This window comes from Nerophis lumbriciformis, linkage group LG04 (genome assembly GCF_033978685.3).
Source record: "Nerophis lumbriciformis linkage group LG04, RoL_Nlum_v2.1, whole genome shotgun sequence".
Lineage (NCBI taxonomy): Eukaryota > Metazoa > Chordata > Actinopteri > Syngnathiformes > Syngnathidae > Nerophis > Nerophis lumbriciformis.
The window spans coordinates 34,898,230-34,924,233 of record NC_084551.2 but is presented as its reverse complement, the minus strand read 5'-3'; the positions used below and the strand labels follow the sequence as shown (position 1 = coordinate 34,924,233).

The following is a 26,004-nucleotide window of genomic DNA, read 5'->3' as shown; positions in this document are numbered from 1 at the left end:
CAGAGTCCACTCTGACTGCATGTCTCTCCGCCAAGTATTTGCAACCAGACGTAACGTCATGTGCAACATCGGAGGCGAAATATGGTACTGTTTGATTTTACATGAATCGGTACCCGGTAGTACCTACAGAATTTGATAACCATCCCGAGTTACCACACGCTTGAATTTACAACGTTGCATTTTGGTTTGAGATTATTGTAATACCAAACTTGTTATCAAGGCGTTGCCAGATGGACACTATGGACATGCACTGACATTCAGAGATGTTGTGCTAGTCAATTCCCAGAAACCTCACCGCACTGACTGGGAGAATGTTTTTTAATAAATGTGTCCCTCAGAATACAAGGCATTTTATGTCAGGAGTTATGCAACAACCACGTTGGCTAAACCACACACTACTTTGGTTCTTTGTCTTGGAAGCCCTGACCGTCATCTTGTCTCTGCTTATAGTATTCAGGTTTCCAGCAGTCAGCAGACAAGTGCAACGCGTGTGGTCACCTGATAATGGACATGGTAAGTGTTTGGCGAAAACACACAGCAGGTGGTCTTTCCGTATATATTATACAATACGTTGTTGTCAATGCAAAATGTGTAAAATAATATCCTTCACCAATTCTGTGTCTCTAGATCCTGCAGGCCCTCGGGAGGTCATATCACCCGGGCTGTTTTCGTTGTGTTATCTGTAATGAGAGTCTTGACGGCGTTCCCTTTACTGTGGACACTGAGAATAAGATATACTGTGTTAAAGATTACCACAGGTGAGCATCACTCTTTCCACTCACAGTTTGAGTTTGCTCTGAGGGAAACAAAAATCAATGTTTTGTGTGATGCTGTAGACACTTGAGCTGCAAACACAGCATGTGAAATATAAACACAAGCACTTCTTATAAATTTCCTTAAAGGGGAACATTATCACCAGACCTATGTAAGCGTCAATATATACCTTGATGTTGCAGAAAAAAGACCATATATTTTTTTAACCGATTTCCGAACTCTAAATGGGTGAATTTTGGCGAATTAAACGCCTTTCTAATATTCGCTCTCGGAGCGATGACGTCACAACGTGACGTCACATCGGGAAGCAATCCGCCATTTTCTCAAACACCGAGTCAAATCAGCTCTGTTATTTTCCGTTTTTTCGACTGTTTTTCGTACCTTGGAGACATCATGCCTCGTCGGTGTGTTGTCGGAGGGTGTAACAACACGAACAGGGACGGATTTAAGTTGCACCAGTGGCCCAAAGATGCGAAAGTGGCAAGAATTTGGACGTTTGTTCCGCACACTTTACAGACGAAAGCTATGCTACGACAGAGATGGCAAGAATGTGTGGATATCCTGCGACACTCAAAGCAGATGCATTTCCAACGATAAAGTCAAAGAAATCTGCCGCCAGACCCCCATTGAATCTGCCGGAGTGTGTGAGCAATTCAGGGACAAAGGCCCTCGGTAGCACGGCAAGCAATGGCGGCAGTTTGTTCCCGCAGACGAGCGAGCTAAACCCCCTGGATGTCTTGGCTCACACCGTCCCTTATGCCACCGAAGATGATCAAGAGAAGAATATCGACCCTAGCTTCCCTGGCCTGCTGACATTAACTCCAAAACTGGACAGATCAGCTTTCAGAAAAAGAGCGCGGATGAGGGTATGTCTACAGAATATATTAATTGATGAAAATTGGGCTGTCTGCACTCTCAAAGTGCATGTTGTTGCCAAATGTATTTCATATGCTGTAAACCTAGTTCATAGTTGTTAAGTTTCCTTTAATGCCAAACAAACACATACCAATCGTTGGTTAGAAGGCGATTGCCGAATTCGTCCTCGCTTTCTCCCGTGTCGCTGGCTGTTGTGTCGTTTTCGTCGGTTTCGCTTGCATACGGTTCAAACCGATATGGCTCAATAGCTTCAGTTTCTTCTTCAATTTCGTTTTCGCTACCTGCCTCCACACTACAACCATCCGTTTCAATACATGCGTAATCTGTTGAATCGCTTAAGCCGCTGAAATCCGAGTCTGAATCCGAGCTAATGTCGCTATAGCTTGCTGTTCTATGCGCCATGTTTGTTTGTGTTGGCTTCACTATGTGACGTCACAGGAAAATGGACGGGTGTATATAATGATGGTTAAAATCAGGCACTTTGAAGCTTTTTTTAGGGATATTGCGTGATAGGTAAAATTTTGAAAAAAACTTTGAAAAATAAAATAAGCCACTGGGAACTGATTTTTAATGGTTTTAACCCTTCTGAAATTGTGATACTGTTCCCCTTTAATTACATATAGATATATAGAGGTTTATTAGATTTTTTAGGAAATAGGGACAGATACAAAAACATAGACATCTGAAACAGTTATCCAATGTATGCATCATAGTATTTGTAGCCAAAGCTAATTTACAACACTTGTCCCCAACAACAACAACAACAACACAGATCCAACATCATTAAAATAGGAAAATAAAAAATAGAATAAGGAAAAGATGAGTCGATAATAATGATAATAGAAATAATACAGACAAAGTGCAAACTAGATAAAAGCCAATAATAATAATAACACAGACAAAGTGCAGACTAGATAAAAAACCAATTAGTAAAAATTTGTAAAAACTAAACATGGGAACACGATTGTTGCTCAACTAGCCATAATTTTGTTTGTTTTTTTGAAAGTGACAAGTGCAGGTATACTTTTCAAAGTGTCAGGTAAAGAGTTCCATAGTTGTGGTCCTTTTATTGAAAAGGCAGTCTGGGCAAAAGATGTTCTACGGAATGGAACGCAACAGTTGCCTTTTGACATTGCTCGGGTGGTGGATCTGGTACAACTTTGCAGTCTTGTAATTGCCTTGCAGAGCAATTGGGGAGCAGAGTTGTCTGAGCATTTAAAAACCAGTTTGACTGTATAACAGAATACAATTGGTAAAACTTAAAATATTGTATTTGGTTAAATTTTGGCAATGATGATATCGTACACAGTAAATTCCATTGTGTCAAATCAACACTTAAAGAGTTAAATTTAACACTATTCCCGAGTCTATATGGTCCTAACCTGAGCTGGTGTTAAATTTACTCTTTCCATAGTGTTAAATTTATAGAGTTAAATGAACACTAAATAGAGTCGAAAATTGTAACACTGTAGAGTGTTGTCTGGTGTTAAATTTACTCTTTCCATAGTGTTACATTTATAGAGTTAAATGAACACTACATAGAGTCAAAAATTGTAACACTGTAGAGTGTTGTCTGGTGTTAAATTTACTCTTTCCATAGTGTTAAATTTATAGTTAAATGAACACTAAATAGAGTCAAAAATTGTTACACTGTAGAGTGTTGTTCAACTTATTTTTTAACTCTGATTAGTGTAAATATTACTCTTGAGTAGTGTTGATAAATTACTCTTCTGTGGTGATAAATGTACACCACGTTAAATGTATTTGCTCATTAACACTGCTTTGGTGTTCAAATAACTCTGATAAGGTTTCATAATATGTTGATTATTCACTCCCTTGCAGTGAAGAAAAAAATATTTAGTAAATAGTAAAAATGCTTTAACATTGCAGTGTTTATAAAACCTCACACTATTTCTGAAAAAAAAATGGTGCTCGTTCTACTTGATTTACTCTTGTGCAGTGTCAAATTAAGTCTCAACAACTTTGTCTTGTAAATAGCAAGAGTGAGTGCAAAACACAGTAATACAATATCATACGTTTAATTACCTTTATTTCTTTGTCAGGCAGAACAATCAACTTTAGGGAGAGAATACAGAAAGGGTGACCTTAGGTCTGCATGAAATGGCAATATGGGACAACATACAATGTGGAACATGATGTTCCATATGCCATTTGAACATCAATTGGTTTGGAGTAAGGCAGTTTCTTTATGTCCAAAACCTTAACAACTTTGTCTGGATGCAACCTGACCTTATAGGCATGGTAATGCTCCTCAAAACACAGTTTCCATCAGTTTCCCACAGAGCAATACATCATCAGCTTTGACAATAATATTTTTTATCTTACAAAACACAGGCATGTCAAATGCCACATCTGAACAGACAATGAAAGTCACAGCGGTACTCTGTACACTTCCTCCATGGATGAGACAAAACCATTCATAGTAGACTGACTTAATCCAGCTACCTTAAATTGTGCAACAGCAGTGGTACACATATCAAGACTGCTCCTATTAGCCTGTCTCGACTGTTCAGATGTTGTGGCTGACTCATCTACATTAACTGACACTGTCTCTTCTGTCCTGTTTAAGTGAACATAGGTGCCAATCTGTAGTTCAGTACACTGAGTGTTTTGTTTTCAAATGCTTCCTAAAACCAGAGAAAGTACCAAACACACCACCACATCCAGTTTGAACGCATTTAAGGTTAATATTTTTTCCAGGCAGGTAACCGTGAACTAAACGTAAATGTCGAACAAGCATGTTTGAACTCGGGAACTCAGCCTGACAAACAAAACACTTAATGGTGGAAGACAAAAGTCAAACACTACAGAAGCAACCTTGTCCTAATTTCAGCAACACAAGGACTCTCTTTGACCTTCCCAACATCAATGTTGTACAAAGTAGTCTGGATGATCGTGTACATGTTGTGGAGCATGGTGTGGTATGATGTTGCAAACACAAAGTGTGCTTTAAACAGTTCATCAAAAGCACCAAGAGAGGAGTGTGACCTGCAAGGTATGGCATTCTTGTCGAGAATTATGAACTCCAACAGCCAGGAGATAGGGTTGAGTGCTGGTAGTAATGGTGTCAAGATGTTCTTGGATGCTTGTTCCAGTCTATGGAGAGAAGAATAAAAACAAATCAACATGGTTGTGGTTATATTGTAGAAATGATTACATAAATTATTGTAAACTAAAAATCCTTTATTAGAGAACAATACAAACCTTCTTGAAGACCACAAGATGCTTCTCATCCCGGGATGCAGAAACTTTTCCTGGCCTCTTCCGACCTAGAACAGTCGGTGGGATCAAGTGTAAGAGCAGCAAAATCGATGAGAGGTCACTGTTCCAACCTGAAACAGAACAAGTTTGATAGCCTACTTCAAATGTGGACCAACAATTTAATTTAATACACTGCAAGGTCAGTGGCATTTTCATTACTATATATATATATATATATATATATATATATATATATATATATAAATAAAATATGGCACTTTAAAAACACCTGAAGAAGCCCTTTTTTTTTTTAAATATCTTCTTGGTGAGGCCAAAGACTTTGGAATTTTGTTCTAATTATGGTTGTAAGTCTGCATTTTGAACATGCTTCCTCATTTAAATGAATGTATCCTTACAAACATCTTACCAAAGTCAACGTTCACTTCAGCCCCATCCTCAGGAGGGTCAGCTGCCATCAGGAGTTTCTCAAGCTCAGTGATGGAGGGAAGCTTTCTGCATTGTTGGATGATCTTCTTTTTGAATGTGATTGGCTACTTCTCCAGAAACTTGCCCGATACATCCTCTCCAAACAATAGAACAAAATCCTGTTCAACCTGTAGTGGGAAGTTAGGTACCAATTTTAAAATTACACAGTAAACGACAGTTAAAATGTGCAATAGTTGTACAACATTAATACAGAAAATGTTGATGAGATAATTACCAAGCCTTTGATGTCTTTAAAACGAGGAAAATAAGATAGAATGTTGCTTGACTGCTGTGGGTCCAGGACCATGTTATGCCGATGAGCAAATGTCAGCTTCATCTCTTTGATGACCATGTCCACGTCAGCCGAATGTTTCATCAGTGACATCGCTTCCTTGCACTCATCTTCAGACAGGACAATCTCTGGAATGAATTGGGTAACTCGTCCAACAGTTGGTCCTCCCGACTTGTCTTCATCAGATGGTCCTTCCGCCAAAGCTAAACAATATGGGGACATACTACTCATGACAATCACATACAGTTCAAAACACTTTGTCAGCTGGATTTGACCCAACTTTTATGAAAAAATGTTTGGCTACTAGCTGAAAAGCATTGCAACAAATGCAACAAAACCAATAAGTGCTCATATGACTATTCTATTTAATAAATTTTTCAAGAATAATATAGGATTACCTCCAAATGATGATCGCCTTTCTTTAGCACTGCATCTCTGAATAGTTTTAATTCTCCAGGACAAGTACCCAGTACCACTGTTGCTATCATAAAAATGTTCCTTTGAGAAAATTGCAAAAATAGGCACTATTAGTCACAACATACTCTGGGACGACTCAAAATAAAAACTATAACAACAATTAAGAGTGTGTAACTCACATAGCCATTCTTGAAAAATGGGTCTTTGAGGTTGGGGAACAAGTTCACAATTCCTTGTGCATACATTTCCTTCATCTGTCTAGATGGAGATGTACAAAAAAAAAAATCACATTCAAGTTTATTTGTCATACACACGTTTTATAAGATGTAGTGAAATGTTTATTATTTAGATTTAAAATTACTCTGAAACCTAAATAAGAACACATGCGCCAATCAAAACCAATAAACAACTTACCCATTCTTCTCCGTCATCTCAGCTGCCAGTATATTCACCAATTTTCTTCTGCTCTCATCTGTCAAGGACTTAGTTCGGTTGTATTCATTTATTAAATATTCTCCACCCGATTTCTTGGTAAGAATGGATTTCACCAGCTGAAATAAAAATATCAAACAAAAATATAAAACAGTTTAAGAAATCTATATTTAGTACAATACAATGTTAAAATCTGGACATAACTTAAACATAGCCCTCATACGATGCAATTTAAGATCATTGTTCGAACCATTTTAATCCTTGTTCAATAGAGAGCGTTAGTGCCTATATGAAGTCTTACTTGCATAGCTTCAAAGTCTGGCCTCTGACGCTTTCTGGTAGGAGTGTCTTCAAGGATGATTGTGTCTGAATCCGATGAACAAACGGATGATTGGGACTTTGGAGAGGTTACCATGGAGACCGATTCTAACCACCATTGCAAAAAGGAGAAAGAAGACATGTTGGACACAATTTGCTCATAAACCCACACCTAATCTAATGGAGAATATCGGTTTGCTTTGAAAAAAAAAGTTACTTAGCTTGATTATAAATAAAGATTTACCTCTTCTCACTATTGGAATAAAAATGTTAATATAGCTTACAAATTTAAAGCGGTAACAAACCTGTTTCGTATTTGATGGTTAGTACCCCAGTGGATGGATCCTTCACAATTTCCTCAAAAACATCATCGTCTATCTCAGTCCCTGAACTGTCAACAACTTTGACACCTTCTGTTATAGCTGGGACACCGAATTTGGAAAATGCTAGGAAACAGAAAAAAAGCAGAAACCGACAGGTCATTTGATATATTTTTAAAATGAGTTTCAAATCAGTTATTTTGAAGCAAAACATACAGCCAAAGTTGAAAGGCCCAGTCAAAACAAATACTGTATACACAAATATAAGAAAAATGATCATTAGAAAAACCTAATGACTTGATACTCCTATATATAATTTCAAATAGGGCTACCAAAAAAAAGGGCCAACAAATGTGAAATTGTACACTCAATTCAAAAAACACATAAAATGAAACATGATTTATGATACCTGTAATCTTATCTGCATATTTTCACGCTGGTAAGCTAACAGGTGATTGTTTAGTAACCTCGCCATTAACAATGTAGAAGCAAAAATATTTACACACACACCTCATGATTTTGTGCTCTGGCCACCTATGCTCAATAGTGCCTAGACCAGGGTTACTCACTATTTAATTTTGTGTGTTTTGGAGTATTTTGTGTGTTTTTTAAGTCATTTCATGGGTTTTTGTAGTGTTGTGTGGGGTATTTTATGTGTTTCAAGTCATTTTCTGAGTATATTGTGTTTTTAAGTCATGTTGTGGGTTTTTTAAGTCATGTTGTTGTTTGGGGTATTTTATGTGCGTTTTAAGTCATTTTCTGAGTTTTGTGAGTATGTTGTGTTTTTGTAGTGTTTTGGGGGTATTTTATGTGAGTTTTAAGTCTTTGTATGCGTTTTTGTAGTATTCCGTGTGTTTTTTAAGTCATTTTGTATGTTCTTTGAGTATTTTGTGTGTTTTTGGGGTATTGTATGTGTTTTTGGGGTATTGTATGTGTGTTTGAAGTCTTTTTATGGGTTTTTGTAGTATTCTGTGTGTTTTTTAAGTCATTTTGTGTGTTTTTTTTTAGTATTTTGTGTGTTTTGGGGGTATTGTATGTGTGTTTTAAGTCTTTTATGGGTTTTGTTGTATTCTGTGTGTTTTTTAAGTCATTTTATGGGTTTTTGTAGCATTTTGTGAGTGTTCGAAGCCATTTTGTGTTATAACAACATAGAATACGGAGTGTTGTATGGATTTTTGGAGAGTCCATCTTCCTATGCCGAATTCTTACGAGATAAGATTTCATGCGCAATTCGACTGTCGTCATTTAGAAATGTTTTTATTTTGCAAAAAATCTGTAATGGAAACCCAGTTACAGACACTAAATTTGGAATTAAAACCTATCATTTGAGTTATAATATACACTTTGTGCTTACCATTAGTTATAAAGTGAGAGCAGATTTCTATAACTAAATTCAACTGAATTTTAATTTAATTGAAACAGTGCTATTAACTAACATACAGCTTTTTAGGAGCAACATTCAAGCTATTTTCCAGCACTTTCAAGATAAAATGTAAACTTTTTAAAGAAGCCAAAGCTTTAAATAGACTATATACATCTATATATATACTGCATGACAAATAACTGGGCTTGCCCCACCCAGACACATTTGATGCTTACACCGGGAGCAACACAATTACATCAAACTATACATTTTTAAATTATGACACTGGCCATCATAGAGTAAATCCAGCATTTTCCAGCACATTTATATATATATATATAAATATATATATATATATATATATATATATATATATATATATATAAAAATCTCCTGACAATTGAGGGTACCCCCCCTCATGAAACAGGCCTGTAGAGATGAAATAGTCTTGTGATTTTTTTCCCACACATACATATATATATATATATATATATTTTTCTTTTTTCTTTTTTCGTTCATTGTTTCAGAGAAAGCAGTTTATCGGAGTCAAATTCCTTGTGTGTTATACATGGCCAACAAAGATGATTCTGATTTGAAACCTGGAAAACACTATATTTCCAGACATTCAAGGCTGTGTACAAACTCTGCTCATAGCACAGTTAAAGCTTGTGTGCAAACATCACATTCACAATATCAAATTCCTACCTGCATTCAAAAAGTCCGACAAATTTGGTTCCGTTATTCTAACAACTTTTTGGACATCACCCAGTCTCACTTTTACCAGCATTTTCACTGTAGAAAGTACATAACACATAAGCAGGATTAGAGCAACATAATAAAGATCCATCCACATGCACATTTCATTCAGAATGCCGAAAAAGAAGTCAACGTATCACAGTTCTGGGTATATGTGATACAGCAGCCTTTTTTTAAATTATTATTTTTAAGAACTGCAATGCATTTGTGAAAGTACGTTATAAATACTTATATGTATGTATGCATATATATATATATATATATATATATATATATATATATATATATATATATATATATGCATCTATACTGTAACGGACTGAGCCCTATGTTAGTTTATTTAATAGTTACAAATGTTCTGGTTTCTGATATAAACTTGAAGCCAATTGTTACATGCAGTTTACAGAGCAAGGGGAGGTTCAAGTTTGGTCTGTGTGTGTAACGAAGGACAGAGTAAAAGCCGGTTTCTGTGCGTTCATTATTATATATTTATTTTGGCGTTGAATACAGCTTACAGCTTACATTCATTCACTGTTGATAACGGCGCGAGTGGCGTCCTTACAATACTTACATCTTTAAACTCTCCCTTTCCCAGCCTGTACACGGAGCATATCGTCACAAGATTATACAATGATAAAATTACCCGGCACACTAACCTGATATTAGACATAGAAACACTGTGGTATTTATACGAGTTCCTCTTTTCGCTTCGTGGCAGCGGCGGTCAACTCACCTGTCCGCCCAGTGCTCTGCTAGCCTCGTCTGCTAGTTACGTCTGTTAGCCAAGCGGCTAACATACTTAGCTTCCACTGTTGTGGGCGCGGAATGACAAAGGTACTGCCTTATTTGGACTGGGTGCAAAAATAATCTATTTTTGGGCTTAAATGTTTCCTGTAAATGTAACAAACGTGTTAAAATGACTCTTCTAATGTTGTGCTCCGTGGTCGAAAAACCCTTGTATTAAAAGTTAAAAAAATAAATACATTAAAAAATATATATATTAAAAAAAATAATTATAATTAAAAGATATAAGTACTGAAGCACTCCATTAGGCATTTGAAGTACTCAAGTACAGGGATCAATGTACATCACTATACTACAGTGAAAACCGGTATTGTGTGAATAAGTGAGTAAAACACAAGTTTTCCAGGTTTATACAGTATATAATTATGCACAATTTACATATCAAATATTCTATTTCACATAATGTTTGAAATTGTCCCACATCCCGCGCAAAAACGAAGTCTGAGGTGCCTAACATTTAAGCTAACATTCACTGGGTGACATTAGCCCTTTTAGAATACCATATTTATTAGATACAAAACCGTACACAAATAACTTAATTACATATTGAGCAACAATATAAATTAAATTCTGACATGATGCTACAAATGACAAATAATTGATTTAGTAAGAGAGGAGAAGCAACTTACCACAGTCCTTAAACATCCAGAATATGGCATCCAGAAAATTCTTCAGGGTGTGGACACGAGGAGTGGCTGGAGGGCGGGGCTAATCAGAGTACCTCTAACACTGTCTCGTTTAACGATGGAAATCAACACCAACACTGGGGGGCGTTTTACTCCAGCTGTTGTTGTAATAACTCTGATAGATGTAATTCATGTTAACACTGCATATTTAACACTGGGGATTTTACTGTGTATACTCTTCTGGTCTAGAACTTTCAAAACGCGGTTATAAAGACACTCAATGGTCTTGATTGATGACTGGTGTGCCTGGGACCATGTAGTTAAGCCATAGGATATGTGTGAAAGAATAATTGAATTCATAAAAGTAAAAGCACAGCTGAGAGTTAAGCAGTTTCTTATAATCTTAAAACAGCCTTTGCCTTTAGGGTTTTACACATTTTCTTAATGTGACTTTTAAAATTCAGCTGATAGTCTATGATTATGCCCAAATATTTGACTTCAGGTACTTGTTCAATGAGCTCCTCATTCATTTTTATATTCAGGTTTGTTTGAGGTAGCTTTTTTGTGGAGAAGCAGACAGAGTTAGTCTTTTTAGTGTTTAGGGTTAAACAGGATGATGCCAGCCAAGATGCTATTTTGTCTAATTTAGCATTTAACTTCTCAGCAACTAGAGTACAGGTCTTACCTGATGTATATACGACTGTGTCATCCGCATACATCTGTAAATCTATATCTGTGCATACATCTGGTAGGTCATTGATGTATAAACTGAATAATATCTGTCCCAAGACACTACCCTGAGGTATCCCTGTTTCAATTTTGCGGAAGGAAGATCTCACATTATTAATGGTGACACATTGTCACTGGATATGACTCAAACCAGGACAATGACTGTTTGGATAAGTTGAATTTAGTTAGTTTTGAAATTAAAATGTCATGATTACTGTATCAAATGTTTTTTTTAAGTCTAGAAATACTGCACCGACCACCTGTCCTTTGTCAAGGGAATGTTTGATCTTTTCAGTTAAAAAACAAGTGGCAGATTCTGTAGAATGGTTTCGTCTGAATCCGAATTGCAGGGGATTCAAATAGTGATTTGTCTCAAGGTGGTGCATTAGTTGTTCCGAAACAATCTTCTCCAGGACTTTAGATAAAACTGGAAGAAGGCTGATAGGTCTATAGTTAGATGTCATTCCAGCATCACCAGATTTTAAAAGTGGTATTACCTGTGCAGTTTTCTATCCATCTGGGAATTGCCCTGTTTTAATGGAAATATTAATAAGACGGGTAAGCGCCTGTATAAGGATGCCGCTATATTTTTTTTACACACCACATTTCAGCAACCATTTCCCTTGGGACAATACTGTAGAAATTAAACTTGGATATATTTTAGTGTACTCAGTGTACAGCTTGTTGATTTATGATCCTACAAAAATGGCATTAGTGTCTAATGAGTACACATCTCAGTGATCATGTCCAAAGTGTGTGCATGGTGGGAATGATTAGTGTGAGCACCATTGTTATCCAGCACTACGTTAATCCACTTGGACTTGCGCAGAAGTGCACAGATTGTTAGTGGAATCCGTGTGTATGTGTTGAGATACACCCCCTTGGATAACTTTAACCAATAGACTGCAATATTTCACAATACAGTGGTACCCTCGTTTTCTCACCCACTACTTCGTGTATGATTCAGTGTTCTATGAAAATGTTGCCCCAGTTTTTCACACACAGTTTCAGTTATCGTACGGCTAAACATTGCCCATAAGAAACTTGTCCGTTTGCCCTCCTCGTATCATTCCACAGAGTCAAGTGCCCAAACAAAAAATACCACATGCTGGGTCTCAGTCTTTGTGGGGTTTTTTTTATTGAGTACTATTGCAAAATAAACCACCATGGGGCCAAAGAAAGTTAACAATGAGACTGTCAGTGACCTTTAGTGCATCTGCCACAAAACACATCAAAGCACGTTGATAAAGAAGGTGAGAAACACTGTTGAATTAAAAAAAAAAAGTATAGGTACACCTTCCCCCTTTTCCGCTCATTAGTATATTCGCCATTAAGTCTTCAATAAAGGTAAAAGTTATGTTAAATGTTCATTTATCCATCATTTGTTTGTATTTTATATTTTTTCTTCATGTGAAACTATAGTTTTTCTGTATAAAATTAGTTTTGTGTTTATATTTTTCAGATTTACCTGTAGATTTAGTTTATTTTTTTAAATGGACAATGTATAATAATGAACTTTTGACATGCAAATATATGAGATTTTAGCCAATGGCTAATTTCCATCCCTTGGAAAATGAATGCTAAAATTAAGAAACACATTCAACACATAGTACACAGAATATCACTATTACGTTTTTAAATTCCAAGGTTTAAGTATCAATTGTGCTTATGAATTGTATTGAGATTGTTTCTTATGGGAACATTTGTGCTGTCAAACTATTAATTTCTTGAATTAGATTAGTTACACTTTTGATTAATCATGATTAATTGTAGTAAATCACTTAATTAGGTCATTTAAATTGACTTTGACACATACATTTTTGTCAGAATTTCATACACAAACAATTTTGAATGTTTTACTTGAATGTTTTTCATTTATGTGCTCAAAATGTGGTAACAGTTTTATCTTAGGTTTTGTCAGGATGTATTTTGAAGTGAAATGTGCCACCGAGCACACTTGTTGGCATCTCCTTAATCACCTTGCATTGACCTGATCACTGACCTTATAACAACCCGCACCGCCGTGAATAACATGATAATATTTTTTGTGATTGATCACGTGTTAGCTTCAACAGCACTAGTGGAAACTGCTTTGGTTTTTGTACGATTCGGTCTTTGTTAGATTAAAACCCTTTCCAACGGATGACTAACAAAAACTGAGGCAGCACTTTACACGTAAATATTTTAGTCAGATTTATGGAGCAGGTGTGAAATAGGCCACAGTTTGGCTAATACAGACTCAGATATCGCAGAGGATCAATCTGGATTTCTGTCTGTTGGCTCGGTTTGAGGTTCAATGTACTAAGTTTGACCTCTGGTTAGTACTCTGGCCTGTGTACACTTGGAAGTCTTTTCGCCATCACGTTTGTGGTGGCGCCAACACATCTGCACAACTGGCATCTGCTTAGTCAAATCAAAATCCCGACCTAAGAGAAAAACACTGAGGCTCAACTTTAAAGGCTGGGAGAGACATAAAGCACAGAAGGAAGTGCATATTTATTTATATATTTGGAACAGCTAGTGTGAGCATTTCAGTACCTATCATGTAAATCTACAATAACTATTTTGTTCTTCACTTCCTCCCACAGGGTCCTGGCGCCTAAATGTGCTGCATGCAACCAGCCCATCCTTCCATCCGAGGTAATGTCGAATATTGAAATTAAAATCATATCGAGGCTATAGCCAAGAAGTTATAAATCTCTCTTCATCTCTATGGCTTTGAGTAGTAAATTCTCAAGTCTCAAGCTACAGCAGAACTTCAAAGTGAAAGGCCTTCTGAAGATGAGCATATTCTGTCTTATTTAAACCAGTTTCAAACCTGATTCCATACTGGCCAATTCACTTTTTACGATTTCTATTAAAAATTGTGACTTGGCAGCTGACAAATGGTCATACGACATCGGAATTATAGTAAGAGTGAAATCAATTTTGTTACAAATATAATTTATTTTCCAAAGCTCTTCTTTTCTTCACTTCAAACACAGAGGAACATTTTGCACTACTTGTAAAGTGTGTTGTTGTGTGTCTGTGTGTGCTTGTCTTTCTTTCTTGGAGTTTTCGGCAAAGATCTTGGCACATGCAGTTAAGAGAAACATGTTACTTTTTTGGAAGCATTGATTTTTACTGGTCAGATTCCAAAACCACGAACAGAACTTCTTGAGTTGTTTTGGCAGCTGGCAATGTTTTTAAATAGTAGTCAAGGCTTTCAATTTGTCTGTTCTGTCCAAGGACATTTTGTTGCAAAGTTTTTAGTCATACAATATAAAATGTAACGATAAACGGTATCAATGATACCAACGGTAAAACTTCCGACGGTTACAATTACCGTTTCAAATTAAACTTTTCAAAAAACCGCGATTAATAACTGCCCATTGATAAACTCTAGGACTGACTGGCGCCAGCTCGCTAGCTTGAATGCTAACATGAAAACAAAAGACATCATTCTCCATTAAAAAAGGACAAACCCCAATCTGAATTTATATAAACACATTACTGCCTGAGTAACTAAAATATTCAATTGTGCACATTGAACCTACAAGCTGTGTTCTTTTGTTCTTTACAGAGGTGTTTTCACGGTGCGTTCATTGACCGTTGAACAGAGTAGGACGTCATAACGCCTGCCAAAAAAATGAGTAATAATTATAGATTTAATTTTTTACACACTTTTCATGTACCGTATTTTTCGGACTATAAGTCGCAGTTTTTTTCATAGTTTGGCCGGGCTCCAGTGCGACTTATGTATGTTTTTTTCCTTCTTTATTATGCATTTTCGGCAGGTGCGACTTATACTCCGAAAAATACGGTAAATAAATCTTAAAGTGCTGCAGTACAAAGCAATATTTAAAACAATAAAATCTTAGCCATTAAAAAGATAAAAAAATACTAAGACTAAAACACTATCAGTGAAGCATAAGAAACACAAATTTGATTCTGGCCGTGTGGCATTCTTCCCCTCGACTTAAGTCTGTCAGTGCGCGCCAACATCCAAGGGTGAAGCGACCTTTAAATGTGGGCGTTCCCTGTCAAACCTGGCCTTCCGTGTATTTTCCCGTCGACTTAAGTACTTTTGTTCTTACACGCTTCTTAGGCTGGGACAAGTCCAGTTCCGGAAGGTGAAACGTTATATTGCACTTGAAGTTCGGATGCAGTGTACACCACACGTAATAATATGTAAAAGAAACTTCCAAAAAAACGATCAACTCTTTACTGAACGCTTCAATCGAGACACCTGCAAACATCCATTGAGATGAGAATAAAAGCACCATATTGCCGATCTGTATTAACTATCCAAAAGTGACCACAGCGGAGGAGGACCACCCGTATATCGGTCGCGTTTGAACATCCTGGTACTAACGGATGTTGAAAATTCATAATGTAGTGTCTATCAATTAATTAGATAGATTTTTTGACAGGTAATATCAAACTGTCATGCTTCCCTGCACACACACGCGCGCACACACACACACACACAGCTGTCTCCTAAGCCCCTCTAACGTGTCACGTCTTCACAAACATTTGTATCAAAGAGAACATCACAAACAACATCAGGGTGGTTATACTAACAAGTGAAACAAGGTTTCATCCATGGATTATTATTCCCATCCAGCCAGGAAGAAGAAGCATACATTCACACACTACATCACCATGGCGACACACATACACATGACAAGCACTGCCTGGATCGATTAAGGCTTTTCAAATTTGAAGTGTTATTGCTTTCATGGATTTCAATGACATTCATAAGTGTTGGTAAAACTCCATGTTCCACCATTTTCACACTAACAAGAAAAAAAGGTTTAGTTTGTAATAAACCCACCTTCATTTGCGACTTAAGCACTTCTGTCTAATTTATTCGGAGGGTGCGTGTCCACAGGCTGGATGGAATAATAATACGAATAAGAAAAATGTGAGTAACTTCACAAACATTTCAGCTGAAATGGTACAACATGTCCCTCAGTGTGTGTTCATCCACTAGGAACGTGATGAATACATGCATTCCTATTTGGGTCGGTATGCAGCTCTACCGAACCAGAAAGTGTACATTCGGCAGTAAATGGCGACCTCTGTTCGGTACCACTTGTCACATTTTCTTGAAAATGGCAGCTATAGTGTTTTTTCGGGTGGAAAAATTGTGTATCTAAACTAGAGTATGACAACAATGGGAAATAGTTTTGTTTTCCGGGGAGCTAAAGAGCTACCTCATGGTCAGCGCTTCTCTGTTATGAGAACAAAGCACAGTTCCATGCCGAGGTTGCCGATATTCGTACAATTATATGAAATATCCAATTATTGTAAACACAACTTTGAGATTCATGGAGTATTTTATTAAAATAAACTTACTGTATCTCTCCAGTAGGATCCAAAGCCCCTAAAATGAGCAGGATGCAACCACTTTAAGTCAACAATGAGACTGTCAGTGGGACTTTAGTGCATGTGCCACAAAACACAAGTTTTGTTAGGAAGGAAGGTGCATGCAAAGCTGGAAAAATCAACCAAATGTCCAAAATTAGCACTGACTTTGTTGGAATGTGCCCTCTGACCCTTTTTAGTGAGGCCTTTATGTTGGGTAGAGGTTGTGTGTGCATGTGTGTGTGTGTGTTTGTGTGCACACTTACATAACCCATTGAGTAGTTCTTTAGGAGGTTTTTACTATGGAGCAAGGGTCTTGAACGTTTTCCGGGACAAAGACCCCCAAATTTTGTTATTGTGCAATACTAACATAATAAAATAATACTGTTCCGTGGTAGATATTTTTCTGCAAAGTAAGAATCATTAGATATACATCAAATATTTCCATGTATAGAGCATAAACAACCTCTTTACGACCAATTAAAATCCTTTAACAAGATTATGAGAGCTCTCTAGACATGAAATAACACCCACATAGTCACCTTTACACTAGTTTAAGACAATATAGTAATACTCAGCCAGTCAGTGGACACAATTCTGAACAGCACACTCTGATTGGTTGGATCTCATCTAGTGGGCAATGCTACTGTAGTATGATATTGTTGTTCAGTAAGCCATTTTATGTTTAAAAATGCTTTATTCAGGTCAAAACATTTGTTGAAAAAAATGTACGAGAAAGTGTGAAGCTGCAAACTTTGAAGTGTGATGTGGTGAGGGACGACTGTGTAGTGCCGCTAAAAGATAGCCGGTTACTAGCGCCCTAATGGTTAGCTGGCAATTAGAGCGCTAATTGCTAGCTATCTTGATATAATATTTGTATTCATGTTTCAAGGTACAGTGATTAGGGTGCCATGTCTAAACTATAGTGTGTTGTATCAGTGGTAATATGTATTTAAATTACAGATGTCCGATAATATCGGACTGCCGATATTATCGGCCGATAAATGCTTTAAAATGTAATATCGGAAATTATCGGTTTCAAAATTATCGGTATCGGTTTCTAAAATTAAAATGTATGACTTTTCAAAAACCTGCGATGAGGTGGCGACTTATCCAGGGTGTACACCGCCTTCCGCCCGATTGTAGCTGAGATAGGCTCCAGCGCCCCCGCGACCCCAAAGGGAATAAGCGGTAGAAAATGGATGGATGGACTTTTCAAAACGCCGCTGTGTACACGGACGTAGGGAGAAATACAGAGCACCAGTAAACCTTAAAGACACTGTCATATAATATCTGTGGCTTTTCACACACACAAGTGAATGCAATCCATACTTTGTCAACAGCCATACAGGTCACACTGAGGGTGGCCATATAAACAACTTTAACACTGTTACAAATATGCGCCACACTGTGAACCCACACCAAACAAGAATGACAAACACATTTCGGGAGAACATCCGCACCGTAACACAACATAAACACAACAGAACAAATACCCAGAACCCCTTGCTGCACTAATTCGTCCGGGACGCCACAATATACACCCCCACTACCCCTTACCTCCCCCACCTCAACCCCGCCCCCCCAACCCAGCCCACCTCAACCTCCTCATGCTCTCTCAGGGAGAGCATGTCCCAAATTCCAAGCTGCTGTTTTGAGGCATGTTAAAATAAATTATGCACTTTGTGACTTCAATAATAAATATGGCAGTGCCATGTTGGCATTTTTTTCCATAACTTGAGTTGATTTATTTTGGAAAACCTTGTTACATTGTTTAATGCATCCAGCGGGGCATCACAACAAAATTAGGCATAATAATGTGTTTAATTCCACGACTGTATATATCGGTATCGGTTGATATCGGAATCGGTAATTAAGAGTTGAACAATATCGGAATATGGATATCGGCAAAAAAGCCATTATCGGACATCTCTAATTTAAATATATTTAAATTTGTGGAAAAAATTGCGGCGAGAACATAGAAAAATATAGTTTTAAAAAGTCTACTGTAAGTAGAGATGTAATGATAAACAGTATTAATGATAACCACGGTAAAACTCCCGATGGTTAATATTAACGTTTCGAGTAAAAAATTTAGAACAACCGTAATTGATAACTGCACTTTGATAAACTCACAGACTGCTTAAATGCTAGCTTAAATGCTAACATGAAAACAAGAGGCATTAACGTATTTATGCCGCAGGTGTTTTTATGGTGTGGTCAAGGACTGCTGAGGAGAATAGGATGCCACAACGCCTGCCAGAAATAATAAATGATAAAAACAGATTGTATTTGTTATGCACTTTTCATTTAAATGAATCTTAAAGTGCTACAGTAAAAAAAACAGAATTTCAAACTATAAAAGTGAGCAATTACTAAGACTTAAACACTATCAGTGAAGCATAAAAAACATAAAACATGCAAAATAGTGGCTTTTCTAACAGTGTGTCTATTTCCATCCATCCATTTTCTACCGCTTGTCCCTTACGGGGTCACGGGGGGTGCTGGAGCCTATCTCAGCTGCATTCGGGCGGAAGGCGGGGTACACCCTGGACAAGTCGCCACCTCATCGCAGGGCCAACACAGATAGACAGACAACATTCACACTCACATTCACACACTAGGGCCAATTTAGTGTTGCCAATCAACCTATCCCCAGGTGGGAGGAAGCCGGAGTACCCGGAGAGAACCCACACAGTCACAGGGAGAACATGCAAACTCCACACAGAAAGATCCCGAGCCCGGGATTTAACTCAGGTTTTCGTATTGTGAGGCAAATGCACTAACCCCTGGTCTACCGTGCTGCCCAGTGTGTCTATTTAGTTTAGTTATTGAAAAAATAGCATAGTCAAAAGATTTCTATGTGTTTATGAGTACTTTTTGAGTGCATTCAACAGGAGCGTGATAACAATAACCCTGTTGAAGAGCTCTGCTCCAGAAGCATCTTTAGATGGCAGATGTCCATCTGGTGTCCGAGAAGTAGATTTGGGAAAACTGCAAGGAAATACGAAAGAATGATGTCGCAGATTGAAGCGACTCTGCTCAAAAGTCAAATAAACACTCTTGAAGCTTTAAGGTTGCAAAAAGTGCGTGTGCAGACTTTGTCAGGCTGAGAAGAAAAAAAGGCAGATACAAGTGAGGACACCCCTGATATCAACATTCTGTTAATGTCCCAGCAGGGCTCCGATGAAACAGTGCGTGTTGTGTCCATGGACAAAGACTATCACGTGGAATGCTATCACTGCGAGGTGAGTAACAACTCGGCGCGCTCCTCTGCATCATCAGCTGGCACCGACACTCCTGATTAGACGTCATAACGATCCCCCATCTTAATTACAGCCTTGACAGTAATTGTGCCACTGAGCTGAGCAGCATGTGTGCAAAGACTCATCAGCACTCTTGTTAATTTTACCTGACTACATCTTTTAGCTCCCTGCCGCAGTCAACTGTCTTTATGTATTATAATAGAGCTATATTCCAAAGTTCAGTGGATAGGATTTTGGTTTTCCAGGACTGCAAAATGGAGCTGAATGACGAGGAGGGTCACCGCTGCTACCCTCTGAACGGACACCTTCTCTGCCACTCCTGCCATCTCAAGCACATCGAGCCAGGCAGCTCCTCTATGGCCAGCAGCACCTCCTATTAACACGCACTGTCGCGTGGGGGAAGAGAGACACCTGGTGGACGTTTTGGGGAACTGTCACAAGTGGTGGGTGGTGCACAATTCTTGTTGTAGAGGATTGGTTGATTGATGCCTGGTGTTGTGAGAGTTGGTTTTGTAAAGCCTTTAAGAGACCTGGTAATGAAGTAATATTGCAGCAAACATATTTATAAATAAAAATTTAAAAAAAGAGGAAAACTTATTTTGTCTTCTCAAGGGACAACACTGCAGAAATGACACTTCATCATAACATAGAGTAGCCAGTGTGCAGCTTGTATAGCAAGCAACCGCTGCTCTTAAGTACACCCATGCTACATTTTTGCACTATTGTCCCTTGATAAGGTATACTGTAATAACTGATCAAATTGTCAGCGTTTATACTGTGCACCCCTTTCACTCTTCTGCTTCCACTTTACCCAGCTGCTCCAACCCGTTAAAATATGCAGTACTTTTTTGGAATAACATGCAGATAACAATGAGCAAGTATTTATTTTATATGCAGTACACACAAGCGTAACAGTAGACTTGGGTCAAGTGCAAAAGTAACAAACAGATTAGCTATTATTTATTCACCATTGTTGGTGTAATAACTTGGAAGCAGACTCGACATCGCCTTTCGGTGTAACTTTACGTGCTTCTATGTGGTGACAAGTCCACGGCCTGGGATAGGCTCAGGCTTCCTCGTGACTCCTGAACGGACTGTGGGTCGAGCTGCACAAAAGCAGAATTTGTCTTCCTTGTGCAAAACTTTGGCAATATTCAAAATGGTATATCATGTAAGCAATGCAGAGGACAGGATAGCGACAGTAGGTTAGTATAGCATCACTCTGAGAAGCACTTAGATATTCAGATTGTTTATTTTCGAGGCACCTGTTGGAATTTCTAATGTATTGGCAAGAATTTTAGGATGTGTATGTTTTGGGCCTATATTCATATGTATAACACCAGTTTCATGTATTTAACCTTGTACAACAGCAGCCTCATGAATATTAATTGATTGCTGTGGAACATGCCTATAGTATGTAGTTTGATTCATCATGTCATACCTTACATTTGTAGTTTATAATGATCAGACAACATGTGTGTGCTCTATTAAATCATTATATTAAATACATTATGTGCTCTTGGCCAAGCTTACATGTGTTTTCTTTCGAAGAGTGTATGTGCTTGCTAATATTGATCAAAGAAAATGCGTTTTTTGAAATCCTTTTGTGTTTTTCTTCTTCTTTTTTTTTTTACTATGTATGAAACAATGGGTGACTGAGACAGCCATCATGTACACTACATTGAAAAGTATTTGGCCACCTGTCTTGACTCACATATGAACTTGAAGTGCCATCCTATTCCTAACCCATAGGGTTCAATATGATGTAAGTCCACCTTTTGCAGCTATTACAGCTTCAACTCTTCTGGGAAGGCTGTCCACAAGGTTGCGGAGTGTGTTTATAGGAATTTTCCACCATTCTTCCAAAAGCGCATTGGTGAGGTCACACACTGATGTTGGTGGAGAAGGCCTGGCTCTCAGTCTCCGTTTTAATTCATCCCAAATGTATTCTATCGGGTTCAGGTCAGGACTCTGTGCAGGCCAGTCAAGTTTATCCACACCAGACTCTGTCATCCATGTCTTTATGGACCTTGCTTTGTGCACTGGTGCACAGTCATGTTGGATGAGGAAGGGGCCTGCTCCAAACTGTTCCCACAAAGTTGGGAGCATGGAATTGTCCAAAATGTTTTGGTATCCTGGAGCATTCAAAGTTCCTTTCACTGGAACTAAGAAGCCAAGCCCAACTCCTGAAAAACAACCACACACCATAATTCCTCTTCTACCAAATTTCACACTAGGCACAATGCAGTCCAAAATGTAGCGTTCACCTGGCAACCTCCAAACCCAGACTCGTCCGTCAGATTGCCAGATGGAAAAGCGTGATTCATCACTCCAGAGAATGCGTTCCCACTGCTGTAGAGTCCAGTGGCGACGTACTTTACACCACTGCATCCGACGCTTTGCATTGGACTTGGTAATGTATGGCTTAGATGCAGCTGCTCGGCCATGGAAACCCATTCCATGAAGCTCTATGCGTACTGTACGTGGGCTAATTGGAAGGTCACATGAAGTTTGGAGCTCGGTAGCAACTGACTGTGCAGAAAGTCTTTGCACTATGCGCTTCAGCATTCGCTGACCCCTCTCTGTCAGTTTACGTGGCCTACCACTTGGTGGCTGAGTTGCTGTTGTTCCCAAACTCTTCCATTTTCCTATAATAAAGCAGACAGTTGACTTTGGAATATTTAGGAGCGAGGAAATTTCAAGACTGGATTTGTTGCATCCTATGACAGTGCCACGCTGGAAATCACTGAGCTCCTGCCAAGTGATTAGGACACCTGATCATGATCATCTGATGGGTGGCCAAATACTTTTGGCAATTTAGTGTATTAATAAATCACTGAGCTGTATTCCGACCATCATTCTGTCCAATCACTGAGCCATATTCTTCAATTGTTTTCTCATTGACCCACCCTTAGCTCTCCAGAGAATACGCTTTCATTTATAAACAAACATTTTAGGTTTTTTTTTTCACCTTTTCTAAGCTGTGTGATTTAACAATTAATTATTTAACAATTAATGACAATTAATGAACCAACATCAGTGTGTTCTTTCCTTTATGATTTAATTACATAGTTTTTCAAATACATTTCCAGTTTTAACATATTTGCTCACTAAATTTCTGATCTTTGCTTTATTTGCTGTATTGTAGTCGCTGTTGATAAGCGTAAGCATGCGGTCATCCACGATGAGAATTTACTTTTTTTTTTAAATAAATATGTACTTCATTCATGATGCAGGGTAACCAGCAGGAGGCAGTCATGGATTACTTTGCGGGCATTTATCTATGCCAAGACACAAATACTGGTTAGAAAGCAGTACAGTTATTGATCGACTATTGTTTTTTGGGGGGTTTAACATGAAATAAAATCATTAAGTAAAAAAAAAAAAAAAAAAATCGAGCCAGCCAGGAGTCGAACCTGGAATCTTCTGATCCGTAGTCAGACGCGTTATCCATTGCGCCACTGGCCCGTTAGGTCGCTGTCAACAATAAATGGTTTTTACCACAGTTATAGAACCATTTCATGTCTTAAATTGAAACATTATATGCGTAAAGCAACACGAATAATTGTTTTAAAACAATTATGTGTTTTACTCATTTAGCAGGTAAACAAACACATTTTAGTTGGGTAGTTGGAGGTTCGTGCCCAGTTACGTCACCAGCCTGACTGGAGAGCCAATCACATTTCACGCTGGGACAATGCGCTGCACGTGACAGCCAATCGTCTCCACGAGTCCATCCTTTACCTCCAAATAAGTTGTATTTTGTGTTAGCTGTTGTGTAAAAACTTTTTTCTTTTTCTTTTCGGTTTGGAGGACTGATATATGTTTTTGAAAATATCCTCATGAAAGGGACATTTAAAAAAAAAAAGTGTAAGTAAAAAAAAACAATCATATGGAGCTACTTGCGAGATAAAATGCCCGCGGTCAAAATTACATAAGTATATATGGTTTACACTGTAAAATGCAAGTTAGAATACCAATTGTCTATTGAACTAAATTCACACTAATATGTTGTAACGCGTCACACTTGCAGGAAAGGAAAAAAGAACGAAAAAAATGCAACGTTATTTATGACTTAGCCGTGTCCGGGAATTCGAACCCTGTCCTCTTCGTCTTTTTCCCTCCCCTCAATTCGTCCCCAACTTGTACGGTAAGACAATACTGTACATCGTGCGGCACATGCCGAATAAAGGCATCTATATTGAAACTATATAAACGGGGACGAACTGGAATCGAACAATACTACGGTTTCTTCATGTCTCGTACTGTCTGATGATGCCTTCAAGTAACCTCGTAAAGTTGGCAAAACAGCCAATATTAAGTCCATACGCTGAAAATGTATGCATGATCAAAGTTTAGACTGACATTATCTACAGTTATGCGTAAATACAGATTTAGTTACCCGGTTACATTGCACTCAAAAGTGTATGTGACTTTTTTTCTGGGGACCTACTGTGAATAAAAACGAGCGCACACAAATACTATACTATACTATACTCCGCCCCCTCCGTTAACGCCCCCAGTGATGTCACCCCGCCCCTCCCCATGCGGGAGACTGTATGGAGGAAAATGTGCGGTCCTTCTCAATGTTTATGCGCGACGAACACACCCGAACATCTACGGGACCTAATCGAAGATTCATCGATGAAGAGGACGGCCGCGGTGCACGATGACGGAGACATGAATTAACGTGTTGAAACATATTGGAGGAGGGAGAGAAAAAAAGTCTGCAGCTGATGGAGCTGCTTCACTGTCACACATTTGATCTTTCACTCGCTGGGACGATTTAAACGTCAACTACTCTTCTTCTTCATGTTTTTTAAAAGGTAAGCGAGCACACCCAAGGCCGGCATCGCATCGTACTGTTGCAACACCACGTGATATCTCTCTGTGTGTCGACAGAGACATGGACGGTATCGGCATCAGCATGCAGACCAAGGCTGCTGAGCTGGAGCGCCTGGCGGAAAAGCTCGTTACCGGGGAGCAGCTCAGGTAGATCCACTCGCCCTCGTCTCGCTCCGTGGGGAAGATCATGTGATCCCACCACATCGCGCATGATGTGGAGCCGCGATACGCGTGGAAATATGTCGGGTGACACTGACACAGGCCGCATGAGTGGATGATTACATCCGCTGTGTGAATCACAAACAAGATTTACAACATGCAATATTGATTTCATCCCAGAAGATAAACATAATTGTCAATCATAGGGGTGGTAGAATGTTGCATCATAGCTTGGGGGCTGCATGAGTGCTCCTGGCAACAGGGAGCTGTGGTTCATTGCAACCATTCTGGCTAATTTGACTCAACACGCATCTGTGTCTATATGAGTAGCAAGCAAATTATGTCCTGTGGACAGTCAAGCACGTTGGTGGCAGTGCCATGGCGTTAGGTTGCATGAGTGCTTCCAGTCCACGGGGAGCTGCGGTTTGTAGTAATTGTTTCAGCAGATTTGACATAACAAGCAGGTGTTCTTTTCTAACTAGCTGGCCACCCGAATGACTAACGAGATAATTATGTCTTGCCTAGGGCCAAGCGTGGTGATTACGTTAAGGGCCTGGGGCTGCATGAGTGCTCCCAGCACTGCGGAGCTGCGGTTTATTGTACAAACCCCGTTTCCATATGAGTTGGGAAATTGTGTTAAATGTAAATATAAACGGAATACAATGATTTGCAAATCCTTTTCAACCCATATTCAATTGAATGCACTACAAAGACAACATATTTAATGTTCAAACTGATAAACTTATTTTTTTTTTGCAAATAATCATTAACTTTAGAATTTGATGCCAGCAACACGTGACAAAGAAGTTGGGAAAGGTGGCAATAAATACTGATAAAGTTGAGGAATGCTCATCAAACACTTATTTGGAACATCCCACAGGTGTGCAGGCTAATTGGGAACAGGTGGGTGCCATGATTGGGTATAAAAACAGCTTCCCAAAAAATGCTCAGTCTTTCACAAGAAAGGATG

The 26,004-nt window shown here is 38.5% G+C and overlaps 3 protein-coding genes and 1 non-coding gene across 5 annotated transcripts in view; 2 read left to right on the top strand and 2 right to left on the bottom strand.

Annotated features, from left to right (window-relative positions):
• The window catches only part of LOC133600476 (LIM domain-containing protein 1-like), a 68,683-nt gene extending 47,051 nt beyond the window's left edge, over positions 1 to 21,632 (top strand). The window contains exons 4-8 of one of the 2 annotated variants that reach the window (XM_061953490.1): positions 451 to 513; positions 628 to 758; positions 14,004 to 14,055; positions 19,944 to 20,012; positions 20,276 to 21,632. In XM_061953490.1, coding sequence (XP_061809474.1) covers positions 451 to 513; positions 628 to 758; positions 14,004 to 14,055; positions 19,944 to 20,012; positions 20,276 to 20,410 — 450 coding nt within the window. In that variant the 3' untranslated portion in view covers positions 20,411 to 21,632. Of the gene's footprint in view, positions 1 to 450; positions 514 to 627; positions 759 to 14,003; positions 14,056 to 19,940; positions 20,013 to 20,275 lie in introns of both variants that reach the window. The other variant, XM_061953484.1, reaches the window with a different exon arrangement.
• LOC133592835 (uncharacterized) lies at positions 3,690 to 6,914 on the bottom strand. The gene is made up of 8 exons (XM_072912912.1): positions 6,801 to 6,914; positions 6,482 to 6,618; positions 6,247 to 6,325; positions 6,049 to 6,148; positions 5,594 to 5,853; positions 5,300 to 5,486; positions 4,876 to 5,003; positions 3,690 to 4,767 (listed from the first exon to the last, which is right to left on the bottom strand). Exons 1-6 carry the CDS (start codon positions 6,912 to 6,914, stop codon positions 5,424 to 5,426), a joined length of 753 nt encoding a protein of 250 aa, XP_072769013.1. The 3' UTR covers positions 3,690 to 4,767; positions 4,876 to 5,003; positions 5,300 to 5,423.
• Positions 21,633 to 23,425: 1,793 nt separating the features above from the next.
• Positions 23,426 to 23,498, bottom strand: trnar-acg (transfer RNA arginine (anticodon ACG)). Its single transcript has one exon. It is a non-coding gene; the product is annotated as a tRNA-Arg (tRNA).
• A 1,065-nt stretch (positions 23,499 to 24,563) lies between these two features.
• deptor (DEP domain containing MTOR-interacting protein) overlaps positions 24,564 to 26,004 on the top strand; it is a 100,234-nt gene continuing 98,793 nt past the window's right edge. The window contains exons 1-2 of the mRNA XM_061953474.1: positions 24,564 to 24,856; positions 24,933 to 25,022. Coding sequence (XP_061809458.1) covers positions 24,843 to 24,856; positions 24,933 to 25,022 — 104 coding nt within the window. The 5' untranslated portion in view covers positions 24,564 to 24,842. The remainder of the gene's footprint in view (positions 24,857 to 24,932; positions 25,023 to 26,004) is intronic.

Coding starts and splice junctions, on each gene's coding strand:
- LOC133592835 (XM_072912912.1), bottom strand. CDS start 6,914: ATGGTAACCTCTCCAAAGTCCCAATCATCCGTTTGTTCATCGGATTCA. Junction 6,619..6,800: donor CAGACTTTGAAGCTATGCAA/GTAAGACTTCAT, acceptor TTTTTATTTCAG/CTGGTGAAATCCATTCTTAC. Junction 6,149..6,246: donor CATTTTTCAAGAATGGCTAT/GTGAGTTACACA, acceptor ATTTTCTCAAAG/GAACATTTTTATGATAGCAA.